General features: G+C 33.6%; 2 protein-coding genes across 2 annotated transcripts; one reads left to right on the forward strand and one right to left on the reverse strand.

Annotated features, from left to right (window-relative positions):
- Positions 1-431: 431 nt before the first annotated feature.
- On the reverse strand, positions 432-3459 carry LOC105636745 (uncharacterized). Its single transcript, XM_012220089.4, has one exon. The coding sequence runs from the start codon at positions 3322-3324 to the stop codon at positions 679-681; it is 2646 nt and encodes an 881-aa protein (XP_012075479.1). The 5' UTR covers positions 3325-3459; the 3' UTR covers positions 432-678.
- A 12599-nt stretch (positions 3460-16058) lies between these two features.
- LOC105636744 (late embryogenesis abundant domain-containing protein / LEA domain-containing protein) lies at positions 16059-17944 on the forward strand. The gene is made up of 2 exons (XM_012220088.4): positions 16059-17271; positions 17376-17944. The coding sequence occupies exons 1-2, from the start codon at positions 16102-16104 to the stop codon at positions 17700-17702; spliced, it is 1497 nt and encodes a 498-aa protein (XP_012075478.1). The 5' UTR covers positions 16059-16101; the 3' UTR covers positions 17703-17944.
- The last annotated feature ends 7998 nt before the right edge of the window (positions 17945-25942 follow it).

Here is a 25942-nt window from a genome sequence, read left to right on the forward strand (position 1 = left end):
TTCCATCCATTGATTTTAAATTCTAGCTTCATTCTTACCCAGTTTTTCTAACAAATCAGACCAGACCAGTAGCTGATTTGCAGTTTAATCAGCCTGATTAGCTGGTTGGCTCTGATTAAAAAAAAAACTGCAAATTGTAGCAATTACTGTAGTTTTGTTATAGGAGATAATTTGGCACCCATAGACAGCCTAATATTCCAAATAACTAGAATTTGCTCTTTAGGCCTTCAAAATTCTGAAATCGAAACAGGAATGCAAAAGGACCATCCAGCAAAAATGAAATGGGTATTAACAAATAATACTCGAATAAATTATATGCCAGACTCAAATTTTTCCTAAAAGCATACTAAGTTATATAAAATAAAAATGACAAAAATCAAACTGGATATCTTTGTCTCTGTACATATTTTCTCTTTGCTAAAAGAAAGAACTGATGCAAAATCGAATGTTCGGTATCTATATTTGTCAAATGTAAAATGACATGTACAGAACCTTGAATGGAGTTGCAGTTGGGACATGTATTCCCAGCTCATAGTTGTGGAAGCCAAAATTTTCCAACTGCAATTCGATACTGTGGCCAGGATAAACAATTTAACTACAACAGCAAATTAGAACGTAAAAGATAATACTGACTAGAAATGCTCCAGTTAGATGCTGATAGTCTTGGAAAGTGGAAACTTAGCGCCATGAAGTCATCTGCTTAAAGCCAAGCTGGTGAGATTCCCATCCTCCATCTGGTTCCCTCTTTATGGGTGCAGCAGACAAAGCAAGTTGATGTAAAGCTCTGATTTGGTTTTCTGTTCCATTATTTACGGGAATAAACAATTGTTTTCTATTGTCTCCCCAGCTCGCACTTTCCGATGAAGATATCCCTCCACTTTGATCAAAACTAGGCCTTAGTAATGCAATGTCATTGGAGCTGGGTCCATCAGGACAATGCATGAGATATGAGGCCCCAGAGAAGGCAGAGGGTGCACTTGAACCTAAGATATGGGAAACAAATGCAGGAATGGGAGAACGAGGATAGACATTTGTGGATAAGCGGTTATTCGGGTCAATGAAGAATGCATTATTGCATATAAATGTTTGAGGTGGAAGATGTGGTGGAGGTGGATATGATGCATAAGTTGGCCTTTGCTGCAGGGAGACAGCATTTTGCATTTGCTCAATTGAAGGAAAGATGGAAGGGGCAGCAGCCATCAGGAAAGGTTTGGTCTGACCATAACTAAAGCTCTGGATAGGGCTTAAATCTGCCTGGTATGGTAATCCTACATTGTTAGATTCTAGCTGTCTTGCATTTCCCAAGAAAGTAACTACACGATCTCCAGATGCTCCATCTCTTAGTGCCAGCAGGTGAGAATCACTGCAGGTGTCTAAAGATGTTGGGCTGTTGTTCAAATCAAAATCCTTGGAATAGTTTCTTGATAGTGTTGCTGGTGGAAATGGTTGACGAGAATTTTCATCAATTTCACTACTATAATTGAGGTCAATATTGAACTTTCCTACTCGAAGTGAACCAATCTCCACAGAGGACCCTGGTTGGGAACATTTCTCCGAAAGCAATTCAATGTCACCGTCACCTCCTTCAGCAACAATGTTGAGGTCAATCCCAGTGACCTGAGAAGATTTAGAGTGATTGTGACTGTCCTGGGGAGATGATGCCTTAACCCTATTTATGCTGTCAGAAAATGGAGTTGGCCGGAAAGCACTAGTTGCGGCAGGTCCCCTCCAGCCACCTGCACTCCCATCAAGTTGTATATGGAGTTTAGGTAAGCATATAGGCATTCCAGATTTAGCAATCACAGGTGTTGGCTTTGACACAAATTCTGCACGAAAAGGTTCTTCTTTGATTGATTGTTTGTTGTAGTCCATTTCATTTGCAAAGATATTTTCATTAAGATCAATTCCAGAAAAATAATTAGCCTGTTGCTGGTTAATAACTCTCATATCTTCTGATTTTGTTGTAAGGGGAGACGAAGCCTGCCCATGAGTACCATCATTAGCTTTGTGCTTCTTCGTGTTATCCCGGTATTCTGATGGCTCTTTTACCTCTAAGCACAACTTTTTGACCTCACCTTTTGTCGAAGCAACACTATGATACCTATCTCTTTTATTGCCATACTGGATTTTGCTTCCGGATTCTGTTAAGCATTTAGAAACTATGGAATCAACAGAGCTCAAATGAACAGTCTCACCACTTTTTTCTTGTATAGAAGAACAACAACTTCCTGAGGCTTCCTTGTATATCCCAGCCTCGTGTTCTGCATCTCCTGCATCTTTCTGGACCACTGCTATAGAACCATTTAGCTCACAGCAATGCTTCGGTTTAGCAAACTCTGTATCTTCCTCCTCAGGTGAAATGGATTTTTGAAGATTGCTTTTCTCCAACACCACAGGATTTTCATCTCCAATTATCTCTACAAGCTTATCACAGACTCTTGTTTCAACATTTCCAACAATTTCTGAAAAGTCACATGTCTGGTCTTGCTTTCCAGGTGAAAAGGCAGTAACATTCAGGCCATCCTTGCAACTAATTTGCAGAGTCATACCCAATAGTGAACTTTTGACTGCAGGTTTCTCCATGCAGCAATTTAAGCCAGTACATGTGCAAACATCAATACTGCTGTGCTTACTACGCTCACATGACTTGGCATCCACTGAAATTTCTTGACAGCTGTCATTTGAAGAAGCTGGAAGGTTGGTGCGTATTGAGTTGGAAGAGGAGGACTCAGTTTTTAGTTGCTTACTGGAACAAGCTGCCGCCATCACTGTCTTCAATCCATCTTCCTCAGAAGCTAGCCAACACCGATTCATTCTTCCACCTGCTGGTTCATTTGTTTCTTTTCCAAGAGCTTGTCGGCCCTCTGAGCTAACATCACTCTTCATGGAAATGTTGTGCGTCGAATCAATACCTGTAGGGGAAGATGCAGATCCATCATCTGGATTTTCACTCCCTAGTACTACCTTGCATGTTCCTTGAGCAAAATTCTTTTTCTTGGGTTCTGAACTTCTTGATGGAGAAACAACAGAGGATAATACAGTCAACTCATCAGCATTTTCTTTGGTGCAATGAGTGGAAGACATACGATCATGTTTTAAACAGTTATTTTCAATTTCTGTTGATTGTGCAGATTCACAACTGCTGATTTCAGGGTCAGAAATAGAACCATGCTTCTGTTTATCCAATCCAGTATCTCCATCAGCAAGCACTCGATAAGAATCAGATAAGCTTTCCACCTTGGTTAAATGATCTAGCTGCTCAGAAGAATAAAAGTGTCTAAAACCATTGACTTTTCCATTTGCTTTTGAATTGTGCGGGTCCATCTTTATCCGAATTTAACTTAATGGCAAATAACTATAGCTAAGAGTGCCTTTTGGTCAATTACTGGGAACTCCTACCAACAGTCTATCCACCGATGTTAAAATGTCTTGAGCAATGAAACTGCACATCATCAGGCAAAAACTAACTAGCATTACTCGAATAATATGCATAATCACCTATGTATCATTTTGCATCATAGACCACCTTCACAGCACAAGGCCACCAGGTCCATCAGTCACAACATAAATATGAAATGGGAACTTTAGAGCCCGAATTTCTCAAGTTTCAATAAATCAAACAGCCATTCAATGAAGAGCATGTTGCCTGCAACAATGAATATCTGCCATAAGTAAGTTTTCTCATTGAAAAGTGCGGTTACTAAGATAGAAAAGGAATCAAGATGCCAATCCTAAGTGCCAAAAAACCTAAAATTTGATATTAGAAGGTCACACATGGCAAAAAAACATAAGTGCAAAAAATTAAAGTTACAAATCAAAATAACGACTAAGTTCTTAGTTCCATAGCTCATAGCCTCATCATCCTAGCATTTGAGGATCACAAAATAGGAACTTTGCCCATTCTGATGCATTCATCTATAAAACAGTAAAAATTCAACCATGCTATGCAGGTCAATACTACTCCAAACCAACCAAAACCTATTTTGTGAAATAAGATTAGTGCCATAGACTTATAGCTCAAAATTATTCATAAACACAGAAAAAGTATTATGAAATCAACATAATTATGTAAAGAGGAATGCATGCACTTGGTCCCATTGTGATAGTAGACATTTCTGTCAATATTTCGGACATTCCTTATGGATATTCTAATGTTCTCATTAATTTTAGCTGAATGATTGTCAATATAGCTCTGGTATCAACAATTAAAATCAGAGCGAAAGAACAATGGATAATAAAATATCTTCCAAAATATCTTTCATGTACTCGGAAAAAAGAAAAGAGACAACTTTGGGCAGTAAAGCTGATTTATTGAGTCCATATTTAGTGCAGTTCCCTTTATTGATGGCTAATAAACACTATTTTTGCATTCTTCTTTGCCCTTTTTCAATCGGAGTGTTACAGCAATTTTTCAAGAATATGGTCCATATGATCACATCAAAACATATATGACCAAGAACATCTTAAAACAGACTAACTAATCACCTATAATTGCATGTTTCTTAAATTAGTTATTACCAATTTCTATTTGGAAATGATCCATAATCAAAGTCTAAAACAGATTATTTGAATTTACAAGTAGCATTCATTGTAGTGCCTTATGATCATCTCTTTACTTCAATTAACTAACAAAACAAGCAAAATTATGAGTCTTTAAGCATGAATCAAATCTTTGGAAACCTTACTATTATCATCCCTTCTTTGGCTTTGGTAATCGAATTAAATCAGCCTTTGATAATAATTGCAGCAACTTGTGCATTACAGAGTACAAAGTAATTACAATAGATCAAGGTCAGAGATTCTAATTACTTAAATGACAGAAGTAACTTATGTATCTTAGTCCTCTGATATATTCACATGGTAGACAAGAAAAAAAAACATCCAATATACAATTGCATATACATAAACCAACAAATTCTCACATAGGTACAAGTTATTCATCTCTCTAATATATTGCAGGCTAAACATGAAACAGGCATCCAAAAAGGAAAATAACTTAAAGCACTAACTAAACCCAACTCAAGAAGGAAGGATTACAAATAGGAATATTTCCAAATAACAGGGACCTAATCTGTTAATTCAGAAATAGCTTACAATCACAGCATAGAGCAAAACTATGGTAAGAACTCAATCCCTTCCTTTAGTGAGAGGCTGCCATATTCTTTTGATGGGAAAGAGTTTTAGGTTCACAAACTTGTATAACGATGAAAACATCACTGACCAATCTTTTTAGCCAATCCACAATTTTCCAATAAAAATAAAATTAAAAACCAAGAACAAACAAAAACCAATAGTAATAACAGCCTTGTAATTTTAAAAACCAACAAATTGTAATTTTTCTAAAGATTTCATTTTCAACCAGGATATTGAATTAATGACAGTTCAATTTTTTGTATTCATCGACCCGGAAAACCACACAGCTGGATTAATGCTGTCTATTACACTTAAACCTAAATTGAAAACTTCATCACAGTCTTAAATAAAATCCATCTTGAACCTGATGAGAAAACCATTTTTGACCTAATGTGGACAAAAACTTGAATCAACTTAATAAAATATATGCATCCCACTCTTCTGATATTTGCAAACTGCTAGAAAATCAGGAAGACAATACTAATTTGATGTAAATTCTTTGTCCTCCACTTTCTTAAGAAACAAATAAAGCACAATGTTGTTCCAAAAAAAAAAAGAAAAACACAAAGCACAATGAAGATTCAAACCAAAAATAGAAGCTTATGCATAATGACATTAACGTAAAGAAGAGACCACTAGACGTTAGAATAAGAAATTTCCATTTTATTTCATTTCCTTGCCCTTTCACAGATTTTCTCAGCAACCAAACAGACAAAAAAAACATTTAAGAAAAAAACAAAAAAAGAAGCCAAATTTGGAAATTTTACGGCAAACCAACAAAAACCCAAAAACAAGAAGTACAAAAATAACAGTTAAAATATCAGAATCATGGAAGTGTCACTGACGGATAGTGGGTACCTGTTTCTTGGACAAAAGAATCCAATCGGTGTAGCGAATATTAAGCTTTTAACTTGCAGACTAAAGTAAAACCCAGTAAGGGTTTCATTCCATTCCACCAGCAACAGCCAGCTAGAAACAATGAGGAAGAGAAGGAAAGATAGAAAGCTATTCTCCTTCTCTGCAAAAGCTGAAACTTGAAAAGGTCTCTCCTTCAATGTATAGAAATGAAAAAGCGTTGGTTTTCCTCACGGACGTCCAAAAAGTCCAAACAATCCAAAACCGCTCCCACTTTTCTCTCTTCTATTCTACAAAGAGAGTGTAGAATGCTAACAAAAATCTGATTTTTATTTTATTTTATTTATAAAACAACAGAGAGAGAGAGAGAGAGAGAGAGAGAGAGAGAGAGAGGAGACACAGCACAGGGAAATGTGTGCGTCAGGAGTGACAGAGACAAGGAAGAGGCAGAGAGGGGAAAAGTGGAACCCACCAAAGTGGTGACTGACAGCAGCCTCTTTCTCTGAGGACGGAGAGTGGGACCCAGTTAGCGATCAGTAAGTAGTACTGATAATGCGACTCCCTATGTCAGGAATGGTGTGGGTCCTACAAAAAAATAAAAATTGGCACATACACAAAATTGGGTTCGTGGGAATCACCAAAAGAACATTTGAAGAAATTAATTAGTAAATTATTAAAAGCTTTTTGGTAAATGGGTAGGGTGGGGTATACCCTACATGCCTTGCCTTGTCCCCTCCCCTGTCTCTTTTCGGGCCCCACCGTTGTCAATTGGCTACTTATATAGTATATGTTTTTTTTCCTAAATATTTTCTTCTTCATTGGAAAATATTTGGTGTGTAAATAAACTTAATTGGTTTCTTAATCTTTCTGAAAGTAGAAAAAAAAATTTATTTTTGTGTGTCCAAAGGAGTACTTATTAGCAAGAGATGATAATAAAGGTTAAAAAAAATAATGCATCCTTAATTTTTTAAAACAACATTTATTTTTTAAATATTAAACATAATAAAACAAAATTTAAAATTATTCTAACATTTTAATGCAACCGACAGAATAGTTATAATTGATTGAATTGCTTTTTAAAAAATTATTTTTTCTAAATAATTAATACTTATTTAGTCTATAACATATGTAAAAAGGGTATTTGAGAATAGTTAGATGGATAAAATGTACTTAATAATTTATCATTATGAAATTAAAGATAAATATATTTTAACATTTTTTCAAAAAAGAAAAAATAAAGTTAGGAATATTTAAACTCAATTATGATTTTCGATACTTAAAAAATAAACATTTTAATTCAATTAAAAATATTTAAATTCAATCAAGAATTTTAATATTCTTTTTTTTTTAAAAAAAAAACTCAATTAGGAAAAGGACAAATATATCGCAATAGTTTTATCAAACAAAAAGAAATATATTAATTTAATTAGGAATATTTCAACTCAATTGCGATTCTAAAGTTTAAAAAAAAAAAAAGACAAATATTTTATCTCAATTAGAAATTCTAATATTTTGGTAAAACATAAAAAAGGAAAAATTTATAACTCAAACGAAGTATATATTTTGATACTAAAAGACTAATGTTTGAAAACTCAATTAACAATCCTAATATTTTTATAAAATAAAAGAAAAATGTTTTTTATGATGACGATTTAACTCAATTAGGAACATTTGAATTCAACCAAGTATCATAATATTTTTATATAAAAAAAAGAAATAATATTAATTCAATTAGAAATACTTGAACTCAATTAACACAAGTAAGACATTGTTCGGTGAAATTACTTATTTTAATAATTATTAGTTATCATAATATCTTGTCGGCTATTTTATTAATGTTTCGTTACAATGTGAGAGCAACATTTTATAATCCAATCGCTCAATCTCTAAACATTAGCTAGTGTTATGCTGTCGAATAAGATAAATGCACATTGTAACATTTTATAATTCAATCGCTCAATCTCTAAACACTAGCTAGTGTTATGCTGTTGAATAAGATAAATGGTAGATGTAGTGTTTTGACTTTAATTAAAATATTAAATGTTAATTGAAAAATTATTGCCGTTAAAAAAATTTAATATGAAAAAATAAAAAATTACATATAAAAGTAAAAGCAACATACAAAATACATATTTAAAAGAAAACTAATTGCTTAAAATCACAAATAAAAGATTTTTTTTTTTTTTTTTTTTAAGTCACACTTAAAAAGTAACGAACGGAGTGTAAAAGTGATTAATCACTTTCACTTGATTATAAGACAATTAATATGATTTAATAAAAGTCCAAATTAGTCACTTTATAGTCAACTTTTTCTTTTATTGGTGCTAAATCTATAAAAATACCTTCAATTATATGATTTATTGTAAAATCACTTCAAATTAACCTTTGTACCTCGACCACCTTCATTTTGAAATATAGATATATTAGCACCCTAATTTTAAATGAAGCCAAAATTTGGACTAAAATGATATTATCCTGAGACCTACACCTTAATCTTGGTCAAGATACTCCAAGGGAAGCACCCGTTAACCCAACCTCAGTAATAATTCTTCATCAACTATGATTTTCCATTTTTTTTTTTTTTTAGCGTAAACCATCAGTATCCGGATTCTATTACCAGGGCCTGTCTAAGCCGACTTAGAGTTTAGTCACAATTAAGACTTTTTGTCCCTCCCTACAGATGCGTTCAGTTCAAATCGAATCTGATATATTTTCCCACATACTCAGCTTGCGATACCAATTGAGTCACAGCTGGTAGGCAATTTTCTTTCTTTTTCATTATTTACCATTGCTCTGTGCAAGCAATTCTTTAATATTCCATTTCATAGAGCCTGTAGGAAGAGTCGAATTAGTTAATTATTACTTATTAGCTATTTCAAATAAAAAAAATATGAATGCATAAAATCTTTCAGTAGTTTTACCATGAACGTATCACCAATATTAATAACAAAAGCTTATGGATCGGGTCAAACAATATTCCATTTATCATTAACGAACACTTGCAGGCCACCAACTTCATCTTGATGAAGAATCGCTAATGAGGTTGAGTTAATGAGATCAGATGGGCAATTCTAATGTTATGTGAGAAATCCTTTGGGTTTACTTAACCAATGTTAAGCTGTGGATCCCAGGTTAATATCATTTTAGTCCAAATTCTGACTTAATTTTAGGGTTCTAACATATCTATATTTCAAAATGGGGGCTCGAGATACAAATGTCAATTTAGAGTGATTTTGCAACAAATCATATAGTTCAGGGTATTTTTGTAGGTTTAACGTTTTCTTGGTAATGATTATTTCACTTTGAAATAAATGTTTTTGAACAGTACTTATTATAATTATGATTATTGATACTTATTGAAATGACATAGCATTTATGAGAAAATATTGTGAATCAGTTCCATAATAATGCAACAGTGAATTATGTATTTATTTACAGAAAATAATTTCTTATTTTTTGTTTTTTTGTTTTTTTAGAAAATAAAAACTAGAAAACAGAAAATGGAGATTGCGTTCGCTTGGTAACAATAAAAAATTATATTTTAATTTAACTTCAAAAACATTATTCATAATTTTCATAATTAAAAGATAAAATAAATTTAGAAAATTTTTATGTAAATTTTTTTGAATTTTTATTATTAATTATTTGTAATAATAACATCATTTTTTATCATTTTGTAATTTTTTTTAAAAAATAAAGGATGTGATATAATTGTAATAATAAAATTAATTATTTTTTAAAGCATAATATAAATTTTTATGTTATTTAAATATTTTTATTTTTTTCAATAAAAATATTTTATAGAAAAATTATTTATTGATATTATAATTTTAATTATGAAAATATCATTTTTAAAAATTGAAAACAATTCGAAAACATGTTTTTTTGTTATAAAGGAAAACTTTGAAAAATAACTTAAATAGAAAACTGTAAATTTATTTTCTAGTTTTACAAATAGAAAACTGACTGATTTGAATACAAAACTCTGTTTTTTAGTTTTCTTGAAAAATTTTTCTAAAAAACTACTACATTTTTCTATAAATGAACACAATCTAAAGCTCTCAAACAAAAAAAAAAAAAAAAAAAAAAGGGCATAAAATAAAGTTTGAAATGTAGTACTACACACGTTGTAGGACCAGTTTATTAGGTTTTTATTATATTTAACATTAACATGAAAAAATATGTATTTTAGTATTTTGTGTTTTATTTTCATGTTTCTTATATATTGTTTTGGTTTGATTTCTATAATTTAGGTGTTAAATGAATCAACCGAGCAAGAGTTTGGTTGAAAATTATAGTTTGCTAATTTCAATATTAACCTCTCTCCACTTCTTCATAAATATTTTGAGCTACAAAAAGCTTTTTTTTTTTTTTTAAGTGATTCCAGTTGTGTTAGAAAGTAGATACTTGGAGCTTTTAACGATATATCATATTGCCTAATTTGAGTGAGAATTCAAGTCCATGGAGTAATTTGAAGTTCTCTACTCTGATATTAAAATAGACATTTGCACAGGATGACAAACGTTTGTTCAATGAGATCCGAAAAAAAAAAGCACCAAGCGACAAATGGTTGTGCAAAATGGCACGAGCAAATAAACAACCATTTATCGAGCTTTTGAACAACAAAAAATTTGAGTAAACTTTAAATTTTCAACCAAACTTGTCCAAAATAATCTTGACACCTATATAAAAAGATAGAGAATGACCAAAATAAGAGGATAAGCCATTTTGCCTCCTTGGGGCCTAAAACTAAGAATTAAAACTCTGGTTTTTAGGATTCGAATAGAAGGCTTATTCAAAATTTGGAGATTTATAGATTTCTTCAATAAGATTGCAGTATAAAAAGAAGATCTTGAACCTTAACTGAGTTTATTCTCACTTTCATTACAAAAGGAATCAAGATTATCGACCGAAAATTCTAGAAGTAAATGCTGAAATTTTATAGGCAACTACGATTACCTATATAATTGCAAAAAAAATTTTTTGTTGGTAAAATCTTTGTCACTAGTTTTTTGACCAAATAATTATTTTATCGATAATTTAATGACAGAAAATCTATCGGTAACTCAATTATTTTTATTGGTAAATTTGAATTTCAATTGTTTGTAAACTTATTGTTAATTTTTTCGGTAATACTGAGTCGGTATTCTGAAAAAAATTTTCATTATTATTTATTTTTAATTATTCAAAATTAAATTATTTGGTTAATAATTTGTTGAAAAATAGTTGGTAATATTGCACAGAAATGTAGTTATTTTATTTTTTATTTTTAATTAATAAAATAATTGCATTTTAATAGTTATACTAATTAAATTATAATAAATATTCTAAATAAGAAAATAAAAGGAAAAGAAAAAAATGAAGATGGAGAATAAGAAAAAAGAAGAAAAGAGGAGAGAAAAAAAAAGAAAGAGTAGGAGAAAATTTATGAGAATAAGAAAGTGAAGAAAAAGAGAAAGAAATAAATGAGAAAGAAATTAAAAGAAGAGCCAAAAAGAATAAGAGGAAGGAGAAAAAGAAGAAAAAAGAAAGAGAAAAGGACGAACAATATGATTTTAAAGAAGAAAGAAAAAGAAGAAGAACAAGAGAAGAAATAACAAGATGATGATAAAGAAAAAAGAGAAGAAGAAAGAAAAAAAGGAAAAAGAGAATAAAAAGGAAGAAGAAGAAAGCTAAGATAAGGGAAAAATATAGAAGAAGAAAAAAATGATGAAAAGTAAAGTGAGGAAACAAAAAAAAGATTGGTGCTTAGAAATAAAATTTTTGCATGTAGCGACGTAACAGTTTATCGCTAAATGCTGAAATTTTATTGCTAAATATTATTTTCACTGTGCATTTGTTCCGCATAAAATTTTTGAATGTGTCTACACTTTCTCTTTGTGGATCTTGCTTATTTTGTTTTAGGTTTCATTTATTCTTTATTATCTTGTAATGAATCCATGCATTTATTAAATTATAACTTCTCCTAGTGTTAGGTTAGCATAAATTAATTCTAATATGTTTGCAATTTAATATTTTCCTCTATTAATGAATATTTATACTCTTTAATTTAGCTTAGATGAGCTTAATACTAATGAAAATGATGAATCTCATTTTTGTATGATTTTAGATGTGTAGATGATAGATCGAGAGATGAAATCTACCGTTGGAAATACTAATTATTAAACCTGAGGTTTGGACCTAGGGATAGTTTAGAGCTCTTGGGGATTAAATGGAGTCACAAAGATTGATTAATGGGCTAAAATCATGACTAAACCACAGAAGTAGACATTTTAAAGATTTTTACATATTTATAGGAGCAATCAGTTCTTCCTATTGTCAAATAGGGTTGGTTTATTTTAATTTTGAAATTTGCATCGTTAAATTTCGATTATCATATTTTAGGCATTAATTCATCATTTTCATAAAAAAGAGGTCAATTTTCACATTACTTCACCAATCTAAAGATTCAAAAATTGTTAATTCACCGATTTTCGAAAAAAAAAAAGGATTTTAGTAGCCTATTTATAAGAAGTGATCAAAACATGAAAATTATTAGCCATAAAGGAATTATCTTAGCCTTTGGGCGTACACCACGAGGTTGACCAAAGGACTTACCGGCTCAACTCCTTTTTCTTAAACAGATAGACGATGCGAGGACCCCTTCGTCTCAAAACTTCAGCTTGGTTTGGATTTCAAGGAGAAATTTATGCCAAATGAGGTTGGATGACCAAGCAAGATCCATACTTAGAGGAGGCTTTTTGTGAAGGCTTGGTGAAGTAAGGAGGCTTCAAGTCAAATGGAGAAAAATCTCAAAATCAAGGCTAAGAATAAAGATTAGGATGGGCCGAAGGAATATTGCTCACTCATTTATAGCACTCAAGAAGAGTTAAGGAGAGGAAAAGAGAACTAAAAAGCTAAAGGAAAGTTTCAACTAAGGCCTTTAAAACGTGCTTTGCAAGGAGCAAGAGATTCAGAGAGATTTCTATGTATTGGAGGTGAAAATAGGCCTCTATTTATAATGGTTCTGCCAAAGGAGGAAAAGAGCGCATAGGCCTCTATTTAAAGTGGTTCTACTAAAGGAGGAAAAGAGGGCTTTTCGATGTGGGATTCCACTTCCGACCGCTGCCAAGAAGAAAATTGACCGCCAGCTGTTATGCCTGCACGGATCAACTGTCGATTGACAATCAAAAATCCTTTTGCTAGCGGTTAGGTTTTCTTTCAAATTAGTTCAACTAGCTTCATTTGAGTGGTTCATGAAAATTGGAAAGATCTAGATGTCTAGTTTCTAATCCAACTTGAGCTCTTTTCATTTAGAGGTCTATCTGTAGCTTGAGTTACATGATCAAAACAATAGAGAAAGGCCATTTTTGAGCTCTTTTGATATGCAATGATTTGCACTGATTTTGTGCCTAGTCCATGGCCGTTTCTACTTAAATTTTAATATGCCATATACCATTAGAATTCTACTTTTGTCTTATATCAATGGTACAAAGGTTGTTCCAATATTCTATTTTTGGAAAGAATTATGACTAAAAGAGTGAACAAATGTCACTTTTGACTCTAAGTTAACCTTCGATTCTTGGTCGATTCTCTATCGGTTTGAATTGTACCTTTTGTAACAGCTTTGCCATGATATAAAAGTGTAAAAAACAAGTGTTCATAGTCTAATGTTTGAGCTATCAAGGCATCAGGAGCGACCACTTTATCCTTCGTAGCTGTTTTATCGACTTTTTGATACCTTCACAAAATCCAAAACTATCCCATTGAGTAAGCCAAAAAGTTGTTTAGTGTAAATGCAAACTATGGACATGGATTCAATTATATTGGAATGCTTAGGTGGGATACAAATGTGCAGATTAATGGGTCGTGAGCCATTAGTCTAAAAATAGTAAGGCTAGAGAGAGAGAGAGAGAGAGAGAATAGAAAGAAAAAGTTGGAAAGAGAAAGATAGGGGAATAAATGCTGATTGCATTCAAATTTATGTATCTCAAATAACAACAATCCCTATTTATACAAGTTTGTGAAGTGCATTCCAAGAAAAGCATGTATTCTAAAATAATGTCGTAGGCTATATATATAAATACAACATATACACAATATATGCAATTAAGCTTCTTGATATCTAGATCTAAGTAGCCACTTGCTAATTGCTTTTTTAAACTTTGCCAATGGATCTTGGACTTGGCCCTTTCGACTTATTTCTCGTTGGTGTCAACACTATTACATTTTCTTTTTAAGTAAATCAAAAGGTACATATTCTTAGTCTTAATTTATAAATTATAAGAATAATTTTTTAATTTTTGATAGTAATTTTGAAAATCCAATATTTAATTAACAAGGTAAAAATTAGATAAACTAGGTACCTTATGTGGTGTGTACAACATATTGTTATTATTTAGTCGAAAATTTGATATTATTTAGTGTAGAATATTAATACATGGTGTATTGTGCATACATCATATTATTGAAAATAAATGTTCAATAATGTATCTAGCTATGTTATGGTCCAAGTTTAATCCAAAGAAAACTTAACTATGACTAGAAGAAATGAAGGTATTTGGTGAAAAATTGTTATGGGTACGTTGGCTTGCATCTATCAGGAGTGCATAATCATAGGTTGGATAAAACAGACGAAGTCTGTTTAGTCAAAAAAAAAAAAAAAAAAGGAAATGAGAATAAGAAGAGTTCAAGAAAGGGAAAAGCAGAGATGAGTGAGACATGAGAGAAATATAAGAATTTGGTAGGTTAGAAAAGAAAGGATATTAAAGGTGATTTAAATGCGGTTAAGCAATTCAATTTATTTGTACAGATTAGCGTGCCATTTACAATATTTGTTTCCTATTTTTCTAGGGATCTTAGAGGTGACCTCCAAACAATGTGCTCCTTCTAGAAAATATATATTAAAACCAAAAATGTTCTAAGATTTACAACTTATGGGTTTGAGGCTTGAATGGTCCCTTTGACACTATCCTGAATATACAATTAAGTATTTTCAAGCTCTAATTCGAGTCTCTCGTTTAGGCCTAATTTTTGAGCTAGTGTCAATAGAAGAACAAAAATAAACTCGAATTTGGTTCATTCAAACCTATCCAAAACTAATGCAGCCATTTTTGTCTCTGACTTGCAGGTAATGATAAGTAGTTTTGGTAAAACTGATTGAATCAAATCTATTTTGGTTATGTTAAATTTTTCAAAATTTTGGTGATTTCAATTTAAATAGATTTCAGTTCAACTTGGTAAAAAACTTGAAAATTAAATTGATTTCACCGAAAAATTAAGTTAAAATTAATAATAAAATTAAACCTAACTAAATTAATCGATTTAGTATAATTTAATGTTAAAAATTCAATTTATTTTGTTTATACTAATGCAATTTATTTTCAACCATAATAATTGAATGTTCAAACCTAGTTGAAGGTAAGAACATGCATTGTCCTTGCTCCTCTTGAAACCAAATTCAAGCTTGTTGCGGAGAATGGCAAATTTATCGGAATAAAAAAAAAAAAGGAAGTCTTTTTTTTTTTTTTTTTTGTTAAATCCAGGAGTAAACTACATTAATGAAAAATAGGTATTTACAAGTGTAATTCTTTTACCGTTCAGTGAAAAAAAAAAAAAAAAAGAAAGTGAGAATATTATTTAAAAAAATTTTATATTTATTTATTTAGTTTATAAATATATCCATAAATTAGGTATAGATAAGTCTAATTCCACTGATTGACTCGTGAAATCTTCAAAAAGGCAATTAAAAGTAAAATCAAACCAATAGATCAATTCAGATCCGGTCTACCTAAGACTGAATTAAAACCTGTCCGGTCAACCTAAAAAAAGGGTCTGGCTGGAACCATGAGATAGAACTAGAATAATCCTCAAGTAACAATGCGGTGAGGGAGGTCCTTCGAAGAGCATAGTTTTTTCCCTATCGGTCTCGGGTCGATGCGGTCTTCAGCCCGCTTCCCACCTAAGATACCACGTGGCCATACAAAAACACATGAATCATTTCTGGACTTGATAACAACATGCCACGTGGTCATCATCTTCATGTGTTTATCCTGATCTTTTCTATAATAATACGGAATCCAAACCGGTCCTTCTCTTTCCCTATCCAAATTCCAAATCTGAAAATTACATAAGATGATGAATCTTTTGGCGTTGTCTCTTGTTCTTACTTCCCTATTAACCGCACAGGTCTGGTCCCCAAGCCCAACAGGAAAGCACCAAAACCAGAAAGAAGAAGATGTTATAGTTAAAGAAGGCCATAGGGTTATCGTTGTCGAAACTTTTGATGATGAAGGTGGCCAACATAACACCAAAATCAGAATCTCACCACCTCAAGATTCTATTTCCTCCGTCGGAGTAATCGAAAACGCCAAAGAGAAGGTTAAACAAGCAGCCCATGTTCTTCCAAATCTTGGACAAGGCCTTTCTAGTTCTGGTTATGGTCCCGACTCTGGTTCTTATCAAGATAAGATAACTACAGGTCCGGGGGAGCTTATATGCGACGCATTTGGTAAGTGTAGGCATAAGATAGCGAAAGTAATTGATAAAGCGAAAGAGAAAGTAGAAGATGCATATGGTGGAGCTACACATCAAACGAAAGAAATAATTCATGAAGCTAAAGAAATTGCTCAAGAGGGGATTATTCGGAAAAAACGAATAGCTCATGAAGCGAAAGACAAAGTAGAAGATGCATGTGAGAAAACCAAAGAAACTGTTTCTCATAAAGCCCATGAAGCTAAGGAAGTAGTAGAAGATGCATATGAGAAAGCTAAAGACTCCGGAACTCAAAAAGCTCAAGAAGTTAAAGAATCTGCAAAAGAATCTTTAGATAAAGCTAAAGATATAGCAAAAGATGCAAAAGATTTAGGAAAGACTATTGGGGTAGATTCAGTTAAAAATGTATCTGAAAAAACAGGGCAAGCTACAAACATAGTTTATAATTCTTTGAACAGAGCATTTAGGTTTATGGGTTCGCAAAAAGGGATTCATTTTTTGATGGGTGTTATCAATTTACTGGGTTTTTCCATAGCTTATGGAATGTGTTTTTGGGTTACATTCATTTCAAGTTATGTGTTGGCTAATGCTTTGAATAGGCAACAGTTTGGGTTGGTGCAGAGTAAGATATATCCTGTTTATTTTAGAGCCATGGGTTTTTGTATCGCGGTGGCTCTGTTTGGGCATTTGATTGGGCGGATGAAATTTTCGTTTACTAGTAAGGCAGAGGTTTTTCAAGCTATTAATCTTCTACTATCAGTTTTGCTGGTTTTGATCAATGCTCTGTATTTGGAGCCTTTGGCTACCAAGGTACGTACCTCTGAATTAGCAGAGTCGAGCTCAGCTTATGAGTTTTAGTGTAGTCACTGTATGATTGAATTAGTATTAATGTCTGAATGAATTGTAATTTGCAGGTGATGTTTGACAAACTAAAGATTGAAAAGGAAGAAGGCAGAGGAAGAGAAACCTCAACTACAGAGTCAAACAGGGCAGAGCAAGAGCCAGTCGCAGATGCTTCGCCTGCAACAGCTTTAGGATCCACCGCCACCACCACCGGATCTTCAGCTCCGACAAAAGTCCCGGAAAATAGAAAAGAAGAGGAAATCAGGTCAAGGATTGTTAGAGTGAATGAGAGGCTTAAGAAGCTAAATTCGTGTTCATCGTTCTTGAATATACTGATTTTGATGGCTCTCACTTGGCACTTGGTGTACTTAGGCCAGTGGCTCCATGGGACTTGCTAGCTGGAAAATTAGGATGTTCGTGTTTGTATTGTTTTTATGTATTTTTGTTTTACTGTATTGTTCAATTTTGATATGAATATGACTGTTTAGTGTCAGTTAAGAACACCGTCTCCCGTAGGGCAGAGACATTTAGGAATTAATAAATTTTACTTGTGCTGCAAACTTTCTCTGTAGGGCTGCTATCATTTATTGCAATGATAGGAGTTTTAAGAGTTTTTTTTTGAAGTAGAGAATTTTCTCTATATTTCTCTTTTCCCTTGATTAATATATATATATATATATATATATATATATATATATATATATATAAAAGTTGACATGTGACACTTCTTAAATGAATGTTTTTTTTTTAATTTTTGCCACATAAGATTTTTAATGATTGGAGGTCCTATTGTTTCTGTCTCACCGACGGATTCTTTTTTTTAATTTTTGCCACATAAGATTTTTAGTGATTGGAGGTCCTATTACTTCTGGCTCACCGACGGATTCTTGGTTTGCTGGGGCAGAAACAGAAATTTCACGCATGTTTCCTAATCTTGCTCCAGCGGGGGAAGAAATAAGTCCCCATTCGGGTGCGGGGGCGAGCCATTCCAAGGGATTATAATGTCACATTGGATTCTTAAATTTTAATATTGTCATATAGAATTTAATTACTAGTTATATTGTTATAATAAATTGACGCAGAACGGTAAATGTAAATGGGTAGATAATTACACTCCGTCGGAAGTTTTGATCAATAATGTTTAATCTGACGAAATAAATAATCGAAAAGAACGTTTGATCCGATGAAATAAAGAATCAGAAAGTAAACTTTTGGAAGAAGTTTATTTGAATATTAATAATGATCTAAGAATAATGTCTTCATCGTAATAAAATAACCTATTTATAGATTTAAAATAAAATTGGAAATCCTAAAAAAATAACACAAAAGTTGTAATTGGGCGTGTCAAAGCAAAACACTGTCAAAAGTAACGGCACAGGTGTGCTGTAACCGATACAGGCGTGTCCTGGACTTCCAGAGGTGAAAACGGGCCTGCTGAAAACGGCACGAGCGTGTCTCTTCTTCTTAGTCTTGAGTGTGTTCTTGCGCCTTGAACTCCAGAGGGAAGCACGGGCATGTTGTGAGCGGCACGGGCATGTCCCGGACTTTCAGAAGCGGACACGGGGGTGCTGGAAACGGCACGGGCGTGTCTCTTCTTCTTAGTCTTGAGTGTGTCTTGCGCCTTGAACTCCAGAGGGAAGCACGGGCATGCTGTGAGCGGCACGGGCGTGGTCCTTCTTTTGTTTGCAGCGGTCTAAATCTTCCATTTATTGAAGTGCAAGTTGCTCCGCATCAATCCCCCCCACTTAAAAAGAGCTCGACCTCAAGTGATCATCATCAAAGTAGAATGGGAATAAATCAGCAATATTGAAAGTTCGGAAAATCTTCATGTCTTCAGGTAGGTCAACAACATAGGCATTATCATTAATCTTCTTAAACACCTACAATGGACCAATCTTCTTAGAATCAAGCTTCTTCTCTCCTCCGCCTCGCTCCTTGCGAAGATAAATCATGATCCAGTCACCCACGACAAAAGACTTATAACGTCGGTGTTTATTAGCTGTAGTTTTGTATTTTTCATTAGTAGTAGTGATGAATTGCTGTACTTGTTTGAACACCTTTACATTCTCGGTAGCCAAGTTATTAGCTGCAATACTCTTCTCTACACCTGTCGGGAGAGAAAGAAGATCAAGGGTATGGGCTAGAATCTTCCGGTAGACAATTGCAAAAGCTGACATCTTGGTAGAGCTATGAATAGAACTGTTGTAAGCAAATTTTGTTTGGGAAAGAGCAAGATCCCACATCTTCTTCTTCTTCCTGTAAATACACCTAAGGAGATTACTCGTCGAGGGCCCACTATGCCAAAAGCGGGCCCCCGGCGTCCGGTTCACCACTTCAATTTGACCATCAGTTTGTGGGTGTGCGGTACTACTATAGCGAAGATGAGTGTTAAATCTTTTCCATAAAGTTGTCCAAAAGTGAGCCAGAAACTTCGCATCTTGGTCGGATGTGATGGTTTTGGGAAATGCCATGCAACCAAACAATCTCCTTGAAAAATAGTTTGGCAATATATAAGGCATCACTAGTTTGCCTGCAGGGAATAAAATGTGCCATCTTGGAGAATCTGTCAACAATAACAAAATAGAATCAGCTCCGCGTTGATTACGATGTAAACCCAACATGAAATCCATAGACAAGTCCTCCCACGGTTGTTCTGGCACCGACAACGCGGTGTATAGGCCGACATTTTGAGAATGGCCCTTCTATGTTTGACAAACGGAACATTTCTGTACTAGCTTCCCAACTTCCTTTTTCAATTGTGGCCAATAAAAACGAGCCTCCAACCTCGCAATAATTTTATCACGTCCCAGATGACCGCTCAACCCACCACCATGGATTTCTCTGATTAGCTTTTCCCGGATAGAAGATCGAGGAATGCATAACCTATTTTCTTTGAATAGATACCCGTCATGTACCAAGAATCCATCTTAGTATGAATTTTAGTCCATATGTCAGCAAAATCTTCATCCGAAGCATAAAGTTCTTTGAGAAATTTGAACCCCACAATCTCTTCCCTAATTGTAATCAAAAAGGCTGCTTTCCTGCTCAAAGCATCCGCTATGGTGTTACAAGTACCCAATTTGTGCTTAATGACATAATGGAAAGCACCAAAATAAGTTGCCCAACACATATGCATCTGGCACACCGTCTTCTGATGAAAATGAGTTAAAGCTTGATGATCAGTGTAAATAATGAACTGACGTCCTAATAAATATGTTCCTAAGTTTTGAAGGCTCGAAAAACTGCATACAACTCTTGCTCATAAGTAGATTATTTCTGCCTAGCTTCATTCAATTTTTCACTAAAGAAAGCTATAGGTTTTCCTGATTGTGTCAACACACCACCAATTCCAATTCCACAAGCATCGCAATCTACCTCAAACAATTTATCAAAATCAGGCAAAGCAAGAATAGGAGCGAAAGTAAGCTTATCTTTGATTTCTTCAAAGCTCTTATTTGCAACTTCGGTCCATACAAACTGACAAACTCTCTCCTTCTTCAAGCAATCCCTGATGGGAGCGACGATGCTACTGAAGTTTCTGATGAACCGCCTATAGAAAGTGGCAAGTCCATGAAAACTGCGAACTTTGGTGATACTCTTGGGAATGGGCCAGTTTCAGATGGCCTCAATTTTTCTGTCATCAACATTTATCCTCTCCGAGCTAACAATATAGCCAAGAAATACAATCCGCTCTATCATGAAGCTGCACTTCTTAAGGTTGATGTATAACTCATTTTTCTGCAAAGAGTTCAACAATGGACGAAGGTGCTAAAGGTGTTCTCCCTCACTGCGATTGAAGATCAAGATGTCATCAAAGTAAACCACCACAAATTTGCACAAGAAAGGACACAAAACCTAAGTCATAAGCCGCATGAATGTGCTTGGTGCATTAGTCAACTCAAATGGCATTACCAACCACTCATACAAACCTTCCTTGGTTTTGAATGTGGCCTTCCATTCGTATCCCACCTTAATTCAGATTTGATGATATCCGCAGCGAAGATCTATTTTAGAGAACACTGCAGATCCTAACAGTTGGTCCAACATGTCCTCCAGACGAGGAATAGTAAATCGATACTGCACCATGATCTTGTTGATGGCTCGGCTATCCACACACATCCTCCAAGTTCCATCCTTCTTTGGTACCAATAAAGTAGGAACTTCACAAGGACTAATGCTCTCTCGGATATGTCCCTTCTTCAATAATTCTTCCACTTGTTCTTGAAGAATCTGGCTCTCCTTTGGATTCATCTTGTAATGAGGCAGGTTTGGTATCTTTGACCTAGGGATGAAATCAATCTGATGTTAGAATGAGGCAGGTTTGGTATCTTTGACCTAGGGATAAAATCAATCTGATGTTAGATGTCCCGCAAAGGCGAAAGGGTAGACGGTTCTTCAACTAAGGTGTGGAACTCATCTAACTACTCCTTTATAGGTGGTGGTACTAGTGCCCCTTCATCAAAATCTGACTTCGGTTCGATCAGTAAGGCTAATGCACCTCTGGACTTCTCAATCGCACCCGATAATTCCTGCACATTGAAAGAAACAACTACTATGATTTCTCCTCCACCTTAGAAGCTTTGGTTGCAGATCCAGTGATTTTCTTTTTTTTTCCAAGTGAATAGGTATGAATTTTCTCTCCCCTTATGAATGCATCTACATCAAACTGCCAAGGACGACCTAAGAGTACTCCACAAGCATCCATATCCACAACATCACAACTAACAGAATCCGTGTACGATTTATCCATTGAGATAAGAACTTTGCAAATCCGGTTGACTTCAATCGTTGGACCCTCCTTAATCCACCCTACCTTGTATGGTGAAGGATGCGATTCTATGGGCAAATTTAGTTTCTCAACCAGCTGCTTGACTATCAAATTTTCACAGCTGCAACTGTTGATAATGAGTCAGCACATTGCTTAACCAACACAACATTTAGCCTGGAAAATTTTTCATCGCTGAGTTTCACCTTCCTGTTTTGGTGAGTACAATATTTTCTGAACAACATATGTAACTTCACCATCTTCTAAACTAACCAAGGATCCATCATCTTTGTCTTCTACTTCTTCAACCTCAGCCACCTCATCAACTACATTTACTACCGACGCCCATCATTAGCCCCCCTGTGCTCTGGACATAGATTAGACGTATGTCCCGATTTTCTTTATTTGTAACAGTAGTCTCCTGTTGGTTTCTGATATGGGTTTGGTTTACTGTTTCTGTCTACTATAGGAGCTTTTCCCCGGGGGTCTTTCTTTTCTTCTGCTGGAATCTGTCGTGAATCTAAGTTACTAGCAGAAGTTGCTACTCTTGAATTCTGTCCATCGAAATTACCACTAGACTATTGATTTCTGGATGAATAGGGTTGCCTAAAACTCTGATTACGATTAGGTGGTTGTCGAGGCTGCCAATTAAGTCTATCTTCTGCACGTTTGGCCATCTCAATTGCATCTGCCAAAGTAAAAATCGCAGCTACACCCATCATACACATTATATCATGATTCAATCCTCTCTAATAATGAGCTACTTGCTAGGATTCAGTTTCACAATTATCACATCGAGCCTGTAATCTAAAAAATTCTTTCGTGTACTCATCTACTTTCCGATTTCCTTAAAAACAGTCATGATACCTGTTATACAGTATTTGGGAGTGATCACTAGGAAGAAAACGTTGCTCAATCAATTGTTTCATTAAAATCTAATCTCGCACAGGTTTCAATCCTTCGGCGATGGCGTTCATTTTGAATAGAATGCCACCATGCTGTTGCACCTCCTTTTAGCTTATATGCCACAATGGCAACTTTACGCTCATCTTCCACATTCATGATCTCAAAGAAATGTTCTACCTCTGCTAAACAATCAAGTATGCTTTCAACATCTAAAAATCTTGAGAAAGGTTGAAGATCTACCTTAATCTTATATCCATTATAAAAATTCTCATTATTACCTCGGTAATTTCGGCCACCATCATATTGATTTTGGCGCCTCCCATAATCCGCTGGTGCATAAAACTCTGCTTGATTTTCAAGATATTGGGCGGTAAGTTGTCTGCCAGGAATCGCTGCGGTATTTGGTTGCTGCAGATCCTGTTCTGTTGCTGCAGCTGCAAGTTAGGAGTTGCCTCATTGTATTGCGATTGTCAATTGCCTAATCTGCTATGCTAAATCTTCAAATTTCGCCTCTACTGCAATAAGTCGTGCTTCTTGATTATCAGCCATGGATAAACTTCGCCGATAAGGCTCTGATACCAATTGAAGCAGAACGGTAAACGTGAATGAGTAGACAATTATACTCCTTCAGGAGTCTTGATCAATAACGTTTGATCTGATGAAATAAAGAATCAAAAAGTTAACTTTTTGAAGAAGTTTATTTGAATATTAATAATGATCCAAGAATAATGTCTTCATCATAACAAAATAACCTATTTATAGGTTTAAGATAAAATAGGAATTCCTAAAAAAATAACACAAAAGTCGTAATTGGGCACGTCAAGGCAAAACACTGTCAAAGGTTGGGGCATGGGCATGCTATAAACGGCACAGATGTGTCCTGGACTTCCAGAGGTGAACATGGAAGTGCTGGAAACGGCACAGGCGTGTCTCTTCTTCTTGGTCTTAAGTGTGTCTTGCGCCCTGAGCTCAAGAGGGAAACACGAGCGTGCTGTGAGCGGCACGGGCATGTCCCGGACTTCTAGAAGCGGACACAGGCGTGTCTCTTCTTTTTAGTCTTGAGTGTGTCTTGCGCCCTGAACTCCAGAGGGAAGCACGGGCGTGCTATGAGCGGCACGGGTGTGTCTCAGACTTCCAGAAGTTGACACAGGCATGCTGAGAGCGGCATGGGTGTGCTCCTACTTTTGTTTGCAGCGGTCTAAATCTTCCATATATTGAAGTGCAAGTTGCTCCGCATCATAAATATTGATATTAATTATTATTCAATTATCAGAATTAATGTATATTAGTAAATAAATATAATTATTATAATGTTTTAACCTATCTTTCTCAATTAAAATTATATAATATTAGTCTTAATTGTCATTCAATTATCATATTAATATGTATTAAATAATTAAATAATTATAATATTATAATCTATTTTTTAATTAAAAATTATCATAATTTTGATGTTGTTTATAATATTAATATGTATTATAACTTATCTTTTAAATTAGTAGTATTATAATATTGACATCGAATATCATTATAATCAATTATAGTTATCATTTATTATTATGAATGAAAATGAAAATTTTATATTTAAAAGAATGATAGAGAAGTTTAATGGTGAAAATATTTATTAATAATGAATTCAAACATTTCAATATTTATTCGTCTTAAAATTGCAATATATAGTTTTTTTTTTTTAGTTTAATGATAATATATTGAAGTGACATTAATTACTTATTATTAGACTATAAATAGAGAGTTATTTGAGGTTTAGTAAGTTTTTTTTTTTTTTTTGTAATTTCAATAATTTTTATATAATTTCTTTTCGATATTGATATATTTTTTTTCTCTTCTAATTTTTATTACTCTATCAAATGAGGAAAATTTTAATAAATCATAAGAGAAAGCGGTTTATATGAAATTATCATTAAGAATGATATATATACGTCTATGATTGAATTTCTATAGTCCATTTTAATTTATTTATTTTATTACTTTTAATATCGTCTAAGAAAGTTTATTAATTTAAAAATAAATTAAAATCAATGAATTTTAATATATATTTTCTTTTCTTTTAATTTTATTATAGACATTAATTTTTATATAATTAGTCTAATGTTTTGAATTTTAAATAGATGTTCTTCAATTTATATAATTTTCAAATTAACAAATATAAAACTAAAAATAATTTAAATTATAAATTTTTTCTTAATTAATGTTTATATTTTCAAATATTATCACAATATCTCAAAGATCATAGATAAATATATTTACTATGCATAGCACAAGTATGCTGCTAGTTTTAGTAGAAAGTTTACAACTATGATTATTCTACAGTTTCGTAATACTAAGTGGGTTCTCCACGTAAATTATATGGATCACACAAATGAAATTCAAGATTTTTTAAAAAGTTTTTTGATTTTTTTTCGAGTGCATGGCCAAAAATACTCTTGTTTTAATAAAAATGCTGAATTTCATGGTTTGTTTGATTTATAAGTGAGGCATGAAAAGATATTGAATGTCATTGGTTTGTTTGGTCCATAATTGAGCAATGAACTTGGACCATAAGTGAGGCCATGAACTCGGCTCTAAGTAAGTTTTTCTCAAATTTGGATTAAATATTTTCCTGTCCCTAAGTTATGTCCAAATTAACACTTAGGTCCTTCAACATTTGAATAATTATTTTGAAGGATCTAAATAATGTTGTTGTTACATTATGAGTCCTTCCATCCAAATTTTTACCTTTTTTTTTCTGTTTATATGGGTTGAAAAGAGAATGATTACTAAAATATTGAGGGACCTAAGTCTTAATTTGGCCATAATTTAGGGACCCAAAAATATTTAACCCCCACTTAATATTCGCTTTTCGGGCCATATAAATAGAAAAGTTAAGAATTTGGATGGAAGGGTCTCATAATATAATGGTAGCATTATTTAGATCCTTCAAAATAATTACTTAAACGTTGATGGACC

Source organism: Jatropha curcas, chromosome 9 (assembly GCF_041381405.1).
Source record: "Jatropha curcas cultivar XTBG-Jc1 chromosome 9, XTBG_Jcur_1.0, whole genome shotgun sequence".
In the NCBI taxonomy this organism is placed as follows: Eukaryota; Viridiplantae; Streptophyta; class Magnoliopsida; order Malpighiales; family Euphorbiaceae; genus Jatropha; species Jatropha curcas.

Bases quoted from the DNA above. Each gene is read 5' to 3' on its own strand.
- LOC105636744 (XM_012220088.4), top strand. From the start codon at position 16,102: ATGATGAATCTTTTGGCGTTGTCTCTTGTTCTTACTTCCCTATTAACC. The intron at 17,272-17,375 runs GTACGTACCTCT...TGTAATTTGCAG, and splicing joins TGGAGCCTTTGGCTACCAAG to GTGATGTTTGACAAACTAAA.
- LOC105636745 (XM_012220089.4), bottom strand. From the start codon at position 3,324: ATGGACCCGCACAATTCAAAAGCAAATGGAAAAGTCAATGGTTTTAGA.